Raw genomic sequence first — 16,269 nt, 5'->3', positions numbered from 1 at the left:
TTTTTTTCTTTTGTACCTTTTTGAGACAAGGTCTCTCTGAGTTGCCTAGACTGGTCTTGAATCTGTGGTCCTCCTGCCTCAACCTACCTAGTAGCTGGGATTATAACCATACCCAGCTTAAACATATATAATATTGTAGAGGAAAAAAATAGTTAAGGATGTTATACTTATTGCAAATTCAGCTATTCTTAGAATAAGTAGTCTCAAATAAAAGAAAGAACTACTTGTACAGGTTAATGAAAAGTTGACTAGGTTTTCTCATACCCTTTTTTTTTTTTGCATTTAAATGTCAGAACAGGGGCTGGGGATTTAGCTCAGCGGCAAAGCGCCTGCCTGGCAAGCGCAAGGTTGTGAGTTCGGTTCCCGGTACCAGAGAAAAACAAAAAAAAACAAAAAATAAATGTCAGAACAGAAAGTTACTAATTTTTAGCTTTAAAAAGTTTAATCAGTTCATTAAGTGAATGCTATTTGTCATCTGTCAAGCTCTATGTTTGGGAGATCTTCATGTCTGTCTATGAAGGGAATGGAAGAATGGCATTCTCCCTATCATAATTGAATCTTCTTTGCTTTGCATACCCTTTTGAGAGTCTAATAAAGGCAATCATCTTCCTTAGAAAAAGGCACATGTGGTCTGACATACATTTTTACACAGAACTTTGTGAAGTTTCTGGTTTTGTTACTTAGCTATGAACACAAACTTCCCTATAGGTTCTCTGAACTCCAGATTAAGAACTCCTACTTTAAGTAAAAGCGGTGCTGGGTCAAGTGCTCTAAGGATCCCGTAACATACTTAAGTTCCTAATGTAGCTAACAGGGGAGTTTTCACTTGGGGACCGGTATCTTAACCTTTAGCCACTGGGTTCCTTACATACTTTCCTCTAAACCTGCTACGTAGCCCAGTCTCCAGAATCCTTTTTTTCTATCCAACATCTAGAAGTTGGACTTCCTCCAAGTTCTTCCTAGGTCCGCCTCTTTTCTTCTACTTACTCCTGAAGGGAATCAGTCTCCCTTCCCTTCCTCCAGATTTAAATTCCACATTGTTGGTGGTTACCATATTTATAGCACCAGCTGAGATCTCTTTTCAGAGTGCTAGATGCAGGTGCCTACCCAAAACCTCCATTTGGATGCTCATAGATGTCACTTATATAACAAAAAAAAATTTTTTTTACAAACTTTTTTTTTGTGCAGCAGGGTCTGGCTCTGTAATCTAGGCTGGCCTTGAACTCAGAGAAGGAGGAATATAGGTGTGCTCAGTCACACCGACTCCTTTTTTTGTTTTTTTGGGTTTTTTTGTTTTTTGTTTTTTGTTTTTTTTTTTTTGCAGTACTAGAAATGGGGTGTTGCATGTGCTAGGCAAGTGCTCTGCCACCAAGTTATGCCCCCAGCCTACAAATATTTTTATGATAGTTTTATTGAGGGGGCTGGGGATTTAGCTCAGCGGCACAGCGCCTGCCTGGCAAGTGCGAGGTCGTGAGTTCGATTCCCGGTACCAGAAAAAAAAAAAAAACAACAACAACAAAATAAAAACAAACAAGATAGTTTTATTGAAATAGGACTTACATATTATAAAATTTATTCTAAAGGTGAATAATTCAGTGATTTTTAGTATATTGAGATGTGTACCGCCATCGTTATGAGTTTTAAAACATTACCCCTTTGCCAGGCATGGTGATGCATGCCTTTAATCCCAGCACTTGAGAGACTGAGGCAGGAGGATCGCTATTGAGTTGAAGATCAGCCTGGGCTACATAGTGAGACCCTGTATCAAAACAAAATCTCATACCTGTTAGTAGTCATTACAACTTCCCCTGCCCTTGGCAACCAGACATTTCCCATATCATTCCTTATTCCAACCAAATAATATTTTGTTGGATCAGTAATACTAGACTTGATGATACAAACATTTTTGCTGAACCCATGGAAAGTTTGAAGCAACAGAATGTGAAAATAAAGTGATATCGTGTAAAATCTGGACTGATATACCATTAGAAAAAAATGTGAGCCTGTAGTCAGTGTTGGGTGTGGGGGGTGTGTAGGGGGGTGGTAACACTGGGGATTGAACCCAGGGCCTTAGCACTGAGCTACATCCCCAGCCCATTTTACTTTGAAACAAGGTTTTGCTGAATTGTCCAGACTGGGCTTAAATTTGCACTCTTCCTGCCTCAACTTCCGAGAATTCTGGGATTACAGGTATGTATCACCATTCCTTGCTTATAGTCATTTTGAACTTTCTGTAAAATCTCAAGCACATTCAGTGATACTTAACTTTTGGAAAGATAAGGTATTTTATTTTCATGTGATTTAGCTGCATCTATTTGTCCATTTAAAAGGCTTTGTAGGTTCCATTTTGTATAAAATAGTTCTGTTTTTCTAGAACAATGGATTTAATTCCTAGGTCATATTTTAATAATTTTTCTTTTCAAAGTTCGAAATAAGGCATCATCATTTTCAGTGAAAAATGTCTTTGTGTTTAAATGACATTATTGAATTATATTACAAAATACCAAACTGTTAAGAGACAGAATTGTGTTTTCCTCATACTTAGAGGCTTAGTATTTATAAATATGTGAAAGCACTAAACATATACTTAGAAGATCTGTGCATAAAATTGTATTTATTTGAATGAGAACATCTAAATCACTGGCATCATTAAAATGTTACTTTTAATTAGCATAACAGACATTAATCTTTATTAAGAAATAGAGTGATTTTCTAAAACCATTTAAGAGTTTCCCAAAATGGATCAGTGGTTTTCTTTGCCATGAGAAAACATTTATAAAGAAGTAATAAACGAGTTTTTAAAATTTTAGTAACTTCAAAGGGAAGTTTTTTTACTATGAATAAGATAAGAGATTATAGAATTTTTGGTTCTAAAAGTCATAAACTATTGATGAAGAATATAAAATCTGATTAAAGTAGTATGAAGTTGGTTTTTCTCTGTTATTAAATGAGTTATTAATGTAAGAATTTAAGGCTGGACATCATGTCATACACCTGTAATCTTAGGAGTTGGAGGGGTGAGGCAGGAGAATTGTGAGTTTGAGGCTAGCCTGGACTATATAGCAAGACCCATCCCCCCAAAATAAAATCTATACAGAGAATTTTAAAACATGAGGTACTTCGATAGGTGCCGTATTATACTTCCATTATCTGGGTGTAGTGGTGCACACCTGTAATCTCAGCACTTGGGAGGCTGAGGCAGGAGGGTCACTGAGAGTTTGAGGCCAGCCTGGGCTACGTAGTGGGTTCATGGCCTGCCTGAACTACATAGCATGAGTCTATCTCAAAAAACCTCCATTAATTAGTTTCCCACAGTGTGCTGTTAACAAGAGTAGGTGGCAATCTTAATTATAGATACAGTAAGTCAAGTTAAAGTAATATGAAGTGTGTTGTCTTTAGGCTTACTGAGGTGCTGAGCATTAAATTAGTATAGTCACTTGTTTGACCAGATGCGCATTGAAGGAGTTTTAAATTCACAATGTGAAAGGGAATGAGCACTTATCAGAACAGAAGGAAATGTGTGGTCAAACGGTTTCAGCTATAACTGTAGACTGTTTCCCTTGGTCCAAGTGGAAGGAGAAATGGAACCTTGTACTCTGGGAGTTTGACGGGGGGTTACCCCCTCAGTAGAAGTAGAAATTAGTTTAGCATGATTTATTGAAACCCATAGCAAAAATGGTTGTGTTTAGCAGTGGAGGGGAATGACATAAGCATATAGTAGAAAGGTATAAATCCTGTAGTTTTTATTTTAGAGATGGCTCACAAGTAATTTATCTAGCATATTTATAAGTATTGGTAATTAGTTCTTATTAGACAGCCCTTAAAACAAGAAAATGAAAGATTCTTTGTGAGGAAACTGCTTAATTTTGTAAAGAAAAATGTGGTGCTTCCAGCTTTTTTCTCTGAGAAACTGGCTTACCAATTTCTGTAATTATATGAATAATAAAAATGTTTTTAGTGACAAGCACTTAGACTATCCAGAGAAAATACAAATTTGGTGTTCATAGTTTCTATCTGTATTATAATAAAATATTCACCTCAAGATGATTACATTAGTATCATCCTCTCTAGGTAGATCTTTAATTATGCTTGAGAACACTTACTTTGCTTTGCTTTGTCTTGTTTGGAATGAGGTTTTGCTGTGTTGCCCAGGCGGGTCTCCTATTCTTGAATTTAATTAATTAATTATTTGAATTTAAACACTCCTCTTCCCTCAGCCTCTTGAGTAGTTGGGATTACAAGCACAAGTGTGCACCACTAAGTCTAGCAGGAACAGTTATGCTTTTAGCCCATATGAGAATTAGATGTTCTCTAGCATATAAGATACTGTAAGTGTTGGATATTATTGATAAAGGAAGTCTGCTAATTTTCTCACTTAAAAGTATTCCTATTTATTAAGAATTCAAGATACTTGTTTTCTTTTGTTAAAGTTTTTATTAAGTTTTATTTTATTAATGTACCTAATTTCAGTAGTGGGTTGAAAAAACTATATTTGGAGTTAATTTATCAGTTTTTAGACACATGGTTGATATTACATGTAGTCAAACCCATGACCTTAAAAGTATTGTGTACTGTGTTTAAAAGGCTGTTAAATAATTCGAATTAAATTCCTTCTAAAAATCACTGCTTTGCCATGGATCATTTATGGGCCCGTAAGGACAAACTATATAATATCTAATGTTATATAGCAGTAAATTATTTTTTGATTTTTTTTTTTTTTTGGTGCTGGGAATCGAACTCAGGACCTTGTGCATGCCAGGCAAGCGCTTGTGCCACTGAGCTATAGCACCAGCCCAGCAGTAAATGTCTAATCAGTTGAGGGTCTTTGGTTAAAAGCAGTAAAAGTCAACTCTGGTTAACTTAGGTTTTAAAAAAAAAGCCTGCTGTGGTAGCAGTCAGCCTGAGGCAGAAGAATCAGTTTCAAGGCCAGTCTGAGCAACTTAATAAGATCCTGTTTCCTCTCAAAAAAAGAGAAAAAAAAATAGTATTGTCAAGGATCTATAACCATACCTTATAAAACTAAAAGGAAGTGCATGTACAAAGAAGAACTGAGGCCAGGGGATCCCCAGTTTGAGCCCAGCTTGAGCCCGCCTTGGGCAATTTAGTGACTTAGACACTATCTGAAAAAATTCTAATAGACTGAGGATGTAGCTTAGTTCAAAACCCCAATACTGGGAAATGAGGAAAGAACGAAGTGTAAGATCCTCACCTTGGTTAGTTGCAAAAGTTGAGGAAAGCAGTGCAAGCTCTCTTCAGAGGGTAGTGAGTTCCAGCTACTTTCCATCTTTATATCCTTCTAACCAAGATTCAGAACAAAGGACAAAGAATTTGATTCAGGACAAAGAATTTGACTGTCCTGGCTTCAGGTGAAAGAGCAAAGATACCCATTTAATTAAAACACTACATAACTACACACAATTTTTGTAAATCCTATAAAATGTCCTGTTAAACGTAACCTGGGCCAGGTGTGGTGGAACATGCCTCTAAAGTCAGCCCTTGCTGAGGCTGAGGCAGCATGATCATTGAGAGTTCAAGGCCATCCTAGGATATATAAGTGAACTCAAGTCTAGCCTGACCTGCATAATGAAACTCATCTCCAAAATATAAATAAAATAAACTGGGAGAATTGTGACTAGAAATGAAATCCTAGGAGCTGAGGATGTAGCTCCATAGTAGCGCACTTTTCCTAACATGCCTAAAACTGGGTTTAATCCTCAGGACCATAAAAGAAAATTCTAGTTTGGCAGATTGATTTATAGAATATATTCAGAGGATGTTGTTTATATGTGTGTATATGTGTACTTTCTATGATTTTAAATTTTATAGTTCATCTTTTTTAAAATAAAAACTGTGGGGTTGAAATAAGTAAGCTTAATCCTTTGATTTTCATGCACCTAATGGCTTTTTAATGGTTTGCATATCTCTTTTCTGTCTCAGGTGTATTTAAAGGCTCCCATGATTCTGAATGGAGTCTGTGTTATCTGGAAAGGCTGGATTGATCTCCAGAGACTGGATGGTATGGGCTGCCTGGAATTTGATGAAGAGCGAGCCCAGGTAGGGTGATACTGGGCTTTGCTGAGCCTGCTTGCTTTATGTAGCCTCTAATCTTGCCTTTTTCTGGGGACTAATTTTACATAGTCTTTAGGGGTAAATACAAAGTGTATTACAATCGGGTAATATGGAGGAATCCTGAAATATTGAAACCCACATTCTTGTCCTCATTTTTGGGAAGTTTTACCTTCAGTCTTTCTAAATTTCCTTGGATTTGCTTCATGGAGACTTAAAAGTCCAGTAATGTCTGCACCTGATCTTTAGAAGACTGTGAGAATAACAACACTTTTGGAATGCCTAAGTAAGGAGCTTAGCAAATCTCCTCCCCAAAAACCATTAGTAATCTGGGAAAGTATTCTTTAAAAAAATTAAAACATTCATTTAAGGTCTCTGGACATTAATCAAGTAATACAAATTGAGAGAAGCATTTATTCAGACAGAGCTGTTGAATTTTAGTAGGATCAGTGACAGTCTGTGTGTGGAATTCTAAAAGCCAGGAGCTGCTGCCCTCCTTTCCCCAGTTCTTTGGTCCCTCACTTTTTACACTAGGTAAGCTGTAAAGGCTGGTACGTCTGCTGTTCTGTTAGAGAAGACTGACTTTACTTAGGAACAGTTTGGTGAAAAAAATCCATGCCTGAGGCTAGTGTAGAAAACAATAAAGGTCTCATTGACAGTCTGATAAAGCTAATGTTGTAGGAAACAAAAAGGCAGTTCAGCCAGGATTTTATCAGGGAGATCTAGGGAAAGAGTTAACTAAAGTGGCTCTACTAAGAAGTATACATGTGGTCCAGAAACCTATGTGTAGGTGCAGGGCTATACCTGCTATAAAGAGAACATAGAGGAACTTTTTTTTTTTTTTTTTTTGGTTTTTCTCCGGTACCAGGAGCCGAACTCACAACCTTGCGCTTGCCAGGCAGCCGCTTTTGCCGCTGAGCTAAATCCCCAGCCCCAACATAGAGGATCTTTACAGGCTCATAGTCCCTAGATAAGCACAGAGTAATTGGTAGACTCCTTGAACTTTGAAAGCATTCTCTTGTGGCATCCACGGAACCAGTAGCAAAGGACAAAAGCCTACTGGCTCAAGATATTTAACAGAAGCTCTGGCCAAGCACTGGCTGACATGACAGCTAAGCTATGCTGACCCAGGAGTAGCCTCCCAAAAAGCAAGGCTTAAAAAGAAAAAGGAAAGGAAAAGCAACCTCAACTTAGCAGTGATTTCAGCAGCTAGTCAATGCAAGACACTAAACAAAAAGCTCCAAACAGCTTCATGCACAATACAGAATTGCTCTAGTATATTATTTGAAATTTCCAGTTATCAAAGAAAAATTATAAAACATGCAAACAAACATGAGAGTGTGATTCATAGACATAATAAAGAGCAGGCAGTACACAAGGCAAGCGTTCTACCACTGAGCTACACCCCCAGCCCTAGGAAATATCTTTGACAAAAAAAAAAGAAAGAAATAAACAGCTTCAGGCCGGGTGAGGTGGCACACGCCTGTAATCACAGCACTCGGGAGGCTGAGGCAGGAGGATCGGCGGAAGTTCAAGGTTAGCCTAAACTGCATAGTGAGACCCTATCTCAAAAAAACAAAAAAAAAAAAGAAAGAAAGGAAATATCTTTGAGAGGCCCAAATGTTGGTTCTGAAAGACAAAGTTTTCAAAGAAGTTACTTTAAATATGCTCAGAGAATTAAAGGAAATTGCTTTCCTTTAAATATTTAAGGAATTTATGATAACAGCTCTTCAAATAAAGAAAATCAATAGGTTTTGTTTTGGTTTGTTGCTTTGTCTTTTGTGGTACTGAGGATTAAATGTACAGCCTTGCACTGAACTACATCTCCAGCCCTATTCGTTATTTATATTGAGACAAGGTCTCACTAAACTACTAAGTTGCCCTGGCTGGGGTCAAAGTTGTGATCCTCCTGCCTCCTCCTCCATACCTGGCAAGAGGTCTAAATTATAAAAAGAATTAACTAGAGCAGAAAAGTACAATAACTGAAACAAAAAATTTAGATTCAACAACAGATATAAACAGGCAGAATAATTAGTGAACTTGAAGATATATTACTAAAAATTACCTGGCCTGAAGAACAGAAAGAAAAAAATGAGAAAAATAAAATCTCTGAGACCTGTGTGCTGGAACACCAGCACACATACTACTAATGTAATGAAAGTTCAGAAGGAGGGGAGGGAGAGAGGTCAAGAAATTATATTTTAAGAAATAATGAGAGCCAGGCATGGTGGGACATGTTGTAATCCCAGCACTTGGAGGCTGAGGCAGGAAGGTCAGCCTGGGTTGTATAGTAAGTTCAAGGCCAGCCTGAACTGCATAGCAAGACTCTGTGTCAAAAAAATAAAGCCAAGCCAGGTGTGATGGAGCATGCCTATAATTCTAGCACTTGGGAAGCTGAGGCCAGCCTGGGCTGCATAATGAGTTCAGGGCCAGCTTGAAATACATAAGGAGATCTTGCCTCAAAAAAAAAAAGAAATACTGAGATCACAACGAAACCCATTATACTGTCTAATTAATATGTGCTCATAATAAAAAGAATGAGGTAGGGCTTGGGAAAAAATAATGGGTTAAAAACTTCCAAATTCAATGTAAATATTATTCTGCATTATGCAGTAAACCCAGGGGACTCCAAGTAGGATAAACACAAAGAAATCCACACCTAGATGAATTATAATTAATCTGTTGAAGGACAGAGAAAATAACAGGAGCTGTAAGGACTCTTCATATATAAGGAAGTCACATGAGATTAACAACTGGCTCCTTTTTGAGACCATGGAGGCCTAAAAATAAGTGATGATATATTCAGAATGTTGGGAAAAAATGTTAAAAACCACATCCAAGTGTTACCGTCTTTTAATTAGCATTAATTTTCTTAATAAAGTTTAAAAATAATGACTAAAATAAAAAGGAGCTTCTTATTTCTTTTGTTGTCTTTTGCCGTATTTGTATCCATATATAGAGATACGAGAATTTTCTTATCAAAAGATCAAAAAAAGCAGGGTGTGATAGCACACTGTATAATTAGGAGGCTGAAGGCATTAGAGTCAAAAGCTCTAGGCCAGCCTGGGCAATTTAGCAAGACCCTGTCTTAAAATTAAAAAGTTAAAAAGGCTGAGGATATAACCTAGTGGAAGTGCACTTGCCTACCATTTGTGAGGCTGTAGGTTTAATCCCAAGTACCACAAAAATAAAAGGTAACAAAAAACAAAGCACTCCACAATTTAGCAAGACTCATTCTCAAAATAAGGTACTGGACTATAGCTCAATGCAAAGACCCTGGGTTCAATCCCGAATACCATAAATTGAATAAATTCATCTTCCTAGTAAAAAATTAAGATTCAAAGTTGAAATTTTGGGGGTTTGGTACTGGGAATCAGACCCATTATTCCTCTGCCACTGAGCGTCCCACACACACACCTTTGGTGCTAGGGCTCAAACCCAGGTCTTGCACATGCCAGACAAGTATTCTCCCCTGAGCTACTCCCCCATTCCTGTATCTTTGTTATTTTGAGACAGCTCCCTCACTTGCCCAAGTGGGCCTTGAACTTGCAGACCTGCATCATCTTGCCCAAAGCACTGGGATTTACAGCTGTATTCCACCACGTCTGCCTTCAAAGTTTGAAAGAATCCTTGCTATCCTGGTTTTGAAATTGGTAAAGAATCCTAACTCTCAGGAAAATAACAAGCCAAGTGTAGTGGTGCATACTTGTAATCCCAGCTCTCTAGGAGCCTCAGGCAGGAAGATTGCAAGTTCCAGCCCAGCCTAAGTAACTTGTCAACTTAGTGAGACCCCATCTCAAAAATAAATGAATGAATGAGAGCTGGGAATATAACTTGGTGTAAAGACCCTGAGTTCAAGACCCATTACAAAAGGGGGAGTAAAAGGAGCTCCATAAGTCCCCCGAGATGAAAAGACATCAGAATTGGACGGAAAGGCATGAAGCTGTCTTTATTTGCAGAATGTGCCTGTATTTAGAAAATCTGAAATAATCTATAAACTACTAGAAAAAGTAACATGAGTTTACAAGGTGTTGGATATAATACAAGGTCAGTACATTGTTGTAGTTCATATTCCCAATAAAGACAAAAGTGTTACTGCACCACAGCTTCCTCCTGCTCCATTCTGTAGGTGCATTGCAATCTTCACATCTAGTAGATGTGTTTTGCCTATTTTTTATACATTTGTATAAATATATGCACGTGGTATGTTCTGTTTTGTGCCCTCAATAAATTTGTGAAATTCATCCCCCCTGGGGTGTTTGCTCTATTTTTCATTTAGTATTTTTTTTCTTTGTGTGATCATGCACTATAAATTCTCCTGGATTGGGTTTGTTTGTTTGTTTGTTTGTTTTGAGACAGGGTCTCATAGTTCAGGCTGGCCTTGAGCTCATTATGTAGCCCAGGCTGGCCGTAAACTTGTAGTGATCCTCCTGCCTCAGCCTCCCAAGTAGTGGGAATTACAGGTGTGAGCCACCGTGCTCAGCTTTTGAGATGAGGTCCTACTGTGTTTCCCAGGCTGTCCTTGAACTCATCCTTTTCCCTCAGCCTCTGGAGTAACTGAGATTACAGGCATGTGCCACAGTGCCTCGGCGCTAAGTTCTACTGTTAATACCTGTTGCATTAGTTTCCAGCTTCTGACTATTACAAATAATATTATTTTAAATATACTAGTTACAGGGCCAGGGATATAGCTCAGTGGCACAGCACCTGCCTGGCAAACACAAGGTCCCGAGTTCAATTCCCAGTATGTACATACATAAGTACGTACATACATACATACATACACTAGTATATATATCGTGAGAGCTATGTGTGTTACATTCATTCCTATGATACACATGCCTTAGAGTAGGACTGCTAGCTTATGCCATTTTCCTGAATGTTATTCCAGGTTTACATAACCAGCACACCAGTTACCATGCCACGTCCTTACCAATGTCTGATTTATGTCTTTTTCATTTTAATCATTCTAATAGGTATGTGGTAATATCTTACTATGATTTTAATCCTTTCTCTGATAACAAGAGAAGTTATGAAGTACCAACTAAAAATCTTCCATCCATTTTTCTATTAGGCTCTCTGTGTTTTCTCTTCATGAAAATATTTTCTCAATGAAATGCAACTCTTTAGTTTCCCTACAAATGAAATTATTGCTGTGTATAATTATAGAAACTAAACTGTGTTTACTTGCACGGTATGGTGGTGCACCCCTGTAATCCCAGCACCCAGGAGGCTGAGGCAAGAGAATCACTGTGAGTTAAAGGCCATCCTGGACTATAAAATAACCTCAAGGCCAGCCTGAACTGCATAGTGAGACTCTGTCTCAAAAAGACATCCCCCCCCCCCAAAAATCAAAAAGATCAGAAAATAAAATAATATAAAATAAAATAAATTGTTTTTACTGATACTGTATTTTGGTAATTTTAGTTTCTTTAATTTGTAGGTGTGTTATTTTTACTTTTATTTGTAGGTGTGTAAATTTCAGTGTGTTCTTTTACACCCTTGGTTTTCTTTTTTTTTTTTTTTTTTTTTTTTTTTTTTTTTTTTTTTTTTTGAGACAAATCTTGCTATGTAGTTTACTCTGACCTCAAACTGTATAACCCATGCTGGCCTCGAACCTGTGGCAATCTTTCTGCCTCAGCTTCTTGAGTGCTGGGATTACAGGTAGGAGCCACACTTGGTTTTCAATAATGCAGTTCTCTAAAAGTTTAAAAAATGGAAACATTGGCATCTTACCATCAACTCCTTTGATAGGAAGTTTACAACTAATTTGAACAAAATGTAACTAATATATACTCATTTACTAGAAAGAGATCAATGCCACTGTAAGAACTAGGTTGGTTTTGCAGTAGCTCTTATTTGTAAGTTATATAACTATACACCATAAATGATTAGCAGGTATCTAATTTCTTTGAATAAAGTGTTGAATTATATGTATGCCAGAACTAGTTCCTAGTAAATTCTATTTTGTGTTTTTTGATTCAATGAGAATGTTATTTTTTTATACAAGGTATGTCCTACCAACATTTGTAGTTGTATTATCAACATAAGAGCTCATAATTTTAATCTTTATTGGTATACTTTCTAATTGACTTTTATTTTGGAAATCTCAAAAAAGTTGAGTTGAAATAAAAATTAAAGTTTTATTTCAGTGTAATTACTTTCAAAAATTTTATCTGGTTTCATGATTGGAGTAGAAAAATAGAAAAATTACTGGAATTAACAGATTTTATAGTTGAAGTATCTGATGCAAAATGGGTGTCCTTTAGCTATTTGTAAGATTTTTCTGTTAATGAAGCTAATCTATAAATAGCTTTGTTTTTTGTATGTGCATAAGAATGTGGATAAAATTAATTTTAGAATCATTTGGTTTGAATTGAAAGTTGTGTTCTGCAGTGATGAGTTAAATGTACCATTTGCAGCTGCAAATGTTAAATCACTGCCTTTAAAGTAGATACTGATACTTCAGCAGATTTCTTTTGGTTTTCATGTGAGAAGTGATATTCTGATCTCCACAGAGTAGAAAATGTCTGTATTTTGTTTTGGTTTGTAGAGTATGTGTGTGTGTGTGTTTGTGTGTAGAGTCAGTCAATACAAAGGTAAAATAACTATAGCAAGAATGGTCAGAATATTCTGTATGTGGTCTGTTAGGACTGTTAAACCTTTATTTTAGCCTCTCATTTTCCTCTATTGTACTTAATCACAGTTGATACTTTTATGTTGATTTGTTGACTTTATGTTCCATCTGCTTTATTGGACCAGATACCTCTAGTTTGTATAGTAAATTCTGAGAATGCAGTAGGTATGTGTAAGTGATGTTTATAGTCAAGTGTTTGAAGTTTATATATCCATAAATGCTTGTAAATAATAGCACTTATTAAGCCAGGCATGGTGGCGCACTCCTGTAATCCCAGCACTCAGAAGGCTGAGGCAGGATCGTTGCAAGTTCGAGACCAGCCTGGGCTACAGAGTGAGCTCAAGGCCAGCCTGAACGGCATAGTAAAACAATAGTGAGACTGCATAGTGAGACCCTGTCTCAAAAAGACAAAACAAAAAGCACTTATGTAATGCTATCAGGTGTTATGCTTACTAAGTACTTTTTATTGGTTGTTTAACCCTTACAAAGGTGTTTTTGTAAAGTATTACTGTGCCCATTTTACATGTGAGTTTACTGAAGCTTAGAGGTATGATACCCTTGTTCTTGGTTCTAAAGCTAGTATAAAAATGTTCTTTTTATTTTGTTTTTGTTTGGTTTGGGTTTTGTTTTGTATTTTTGTGGTGCTTGGGTTGGACCCATAGGCAAGGCAAGCACTCTTATCACTGAGCTACATTTTTAGCCCCAAGAATAGCAATTTAATTACGTCTTTCAGTTCTGTTTATGTTATAGACATTGTGTCACTGAAAACTGTGTATTTAAAAACTCTACTAACCACTGACCAAGGGTTTAGTGTATAGAGCAAAATATCCAGCAGTACACAGTTTAGGCCTGGAATAATTCTAATCTACCTCATAGGAAGCATAGAGACTCCGTCTTTTCATTTTCCTGCTGTGCCAGGCCCAGCAAATGACTACATCTTTTTTTTTTCTTTTTCTTTTTTTTTTTTTTTTTTTTGACATCTTTATTATGACTGCAGGATGACTGTTGCATCTCTGGGCGTTGCAGCAATTCTCAGAAAAAAGGGATGGTGAAATGTCTCTTAAATGATTTATCTTACAAGCCCCATTATAATCTCATTGCTTTAAAATCTCTCTGACAAACAGTAAGTCACATGTCAACCCTTTACAAAGTGATTCTAGGAAAGTGAATATTGATGTTTTTGGTATTGTTTTGGATCCTTTAGATTTTTAAGGGTACTGTTGAAAATCCTAGTACACATTCATAAGTGACTGCAAGCCAGGCATAGGGGTGCATGCCTGTAATCCTAGCTATTCAAAAAGCTGAGCCAGAATCACAGGTTCGAGGCCAGCCGTAGCAGTTTGGTGAGATTCTGTCTCAAAAAGCTGGAGGTACATAGCTATTGGTAGAATGCCGCTAGGTTCATTCCCCAGCACTGGAGAGGGAAAGAAAGATGAAGGAGAAAGAAGTATGTGACTGCAAAGATTGAAAATCCCTGTAGAGAGTGGGGGAGGTTTTTTTTGAGAGAGAATGTTGTAATCAGATTATGTTTTAGAAAATAGACACTGATAGTTGCAGTGAGTGGGTGGAGTAACAGCGGAAGATGATGAAAATGTTTATAGAAATATAGAGGAGACCAAAAAGCCCAAAATTACATAGATGGTCAGTGGATTAGAATTAAAGGTTATTGACTCTGGAGGCAAGGAGAGAGTGAAATGTCAAAGATGGCTCAGGTTCCTAGTAGAAAGGAATGAATGGTGGCACCAGCTGAGATTAATGAACACAGGTGAACACTTAAGAAGTAGTTTCCTTTATAGACAAAATGAGTCTGTTGGCATCTGGGTTCCTTCCTCTGTGGATCTTTAGTAACTAACTGGGAAAGGGTTAGGATAGATTTGTTACACGTTACAAATTTTTCCCTTTCCCTTAGAATTTTATTTGGTTTTTGTTGTTGTTGTTTGCAAATTTTCTAGCATTCACCAGTCAGTTTTGTTAATCTTCTCTTTAATGTTTATAGCTTTTGTGTAATAGAGAAGGTCTTTTTATCCCAACTCAGACATGTTTGTCAGGTTTTTTTGGAACTTCTGTGGTTTAAATATTGACTAAGGATTTTATATTGGTGAGAAGGATGCAATAAGGAAAAAAAAGTTTTCAATTTAGAATATGATAAAACATGACAACTAATTTGAAATTTCTCTTTTAAAAGCACACCCAAATTTTTAGTTTTGGGGTTTGTGAGGATTGATACTTCTAAATATTGCTGTTTCCTTCAGAAAATAAAACATCCCCAAATTTTAAATTTTATTATAAATCAAAATTAAAATAGGTATTTTATGTATTCTGACAGCAAGAGGATGCATTAGCACAACAGGCCTTTGAAGAGGCTCGGAGAAGGACTCGTGAATTTGAAGATAGAGACAGGTCTCACCGGGAGGAAATGGAGGTGAGAGTTTCACAGCTGCTGGCAGTAACTGGTTAGTACTTTCCCCAAAACTCTCAGGCTGTGTTTGTGATGTTTGTGCATAATGTCTTTTAATACTTTGATTTTATCTTGCACTTTAAAAAGTTGTACTTGGTTATTAGTTTGTATTTATTAAATGCAGTTGCTCTAAAGAAACTTACAATTCTAAGGTTGTATATGAACTCATTTATTGGTCTCCATAAAAGTCATTTACTACAAGGTATTTTTTTAATTCATTGATCCAAATATCTTACCTCTTTTTCTATTATTCTTTAAAATTAGTTGTAAAAGTTACCTTACGTTAAATGGAACATTATTAAAACATTATTTAGAACCTTTTTTTTCCTTTTTGAGACAGGCCCTTGCTATGTAGTTCAGGGTCTTGCTGCATAGTTGCAGTTCCAGCTCACTGTGTAGCCCAGGTTGCCCTCAAATTTGTGGCAATCCTGCCTCAGCCTCCCAAACGCTGGGATTACAGGCATGCACCACTACTCCCAGCTAGACACTGAAATTTAGTCTTACTGAGTTTTTAAGTTTGATGTCTTATTTTTTATAGAGCTGAGGTTTGAACCCAGGGGCTTCACATGCTAGGCAAGAGTACTTCCTCTAGCTATACCCCAGCCCTTTTTATTTTATTTTTGAGACAAGGTCTTGCTAAGTTACCCAGCTTGGTCTTAACTGCAATCTTCCTGCCTCAGACTTCCAAGTACCCAGGCTAAATTGGATGTCTTTTAATTAACATGTACATTTAATTTTTTTCTACATAAAATTGTACCCTACTTTAAAAATTAATATTTAACTAACATACAAATTGTTGAGATATACAGATTCTTTGAAAAGTGTATTCTTGCAAAAAATAAAAAACATACTCTTGCATGTGGGGATTGTATGCCTGTAATCTCAAGACTAAGAAGCTGAGGCAAGAGGATCATAGTAGTCAGTTTAAAGGCAGTGGATTCAGTCTCCAGAACTTCCAGGGAGTGGGATGGCTGCAGCATTAGCTTAGTGGCTGAGTACTCTTGGGTTCATCCTCAGTACCTCAAACACACTGTACTAGAACCAGGCACAGTGGTATAGACCTGTCATTCCAGTACTCTGAGAGGCTAAGGCAGAAGGATCCCAGTTG

The 16,269-nt window shown here is 36.9% G+C and overlaps 1 protein-coding gene across 1 annotated transcript in view; it reads left to right on the top strand.

Annotated features, from left to right (window-relative positions):
* Window positions 1–16,269, top strand: part of Cbfb (core-binding factor, beta subunit) — a gene marked incomplete at its 5' end in the record, with an annotated part of 53,781 nt that overhangs the window by 22,518 nt on the left and 14,994 nt on the right. The window contains 2 exon segments of the mRNA XM_005403703.2: window positions 5,938–6,054; window positions 15,030–15,125. Of these exon segments, the coding sequence (XP_005403760.1) occupies window positions 5,938–6,054; window positions 15,030–15,125 (213 nt within the window).

This window comes from Chinchilla lanigera, unplaced genomic scaffold (genome assembly GCF_000276665.1).
Source record: "Chinchilla lanigera isolate Chin_1 unplaced genomic scaffold, ChiLan1.0 scaffold00083, whole genome shotgun sequence".
NCBI classification, from domain to species: Eukaryota; Metazoa; Chordata; class Mammalia; order Rodentia; family Chinchillidae; genus Chinchilla; species Chinchilla lanigera.
Note: the sequence above shows the minus strand (reverse complement) of the source record. Positions and strands in the feature narration are given on the sequence as shown.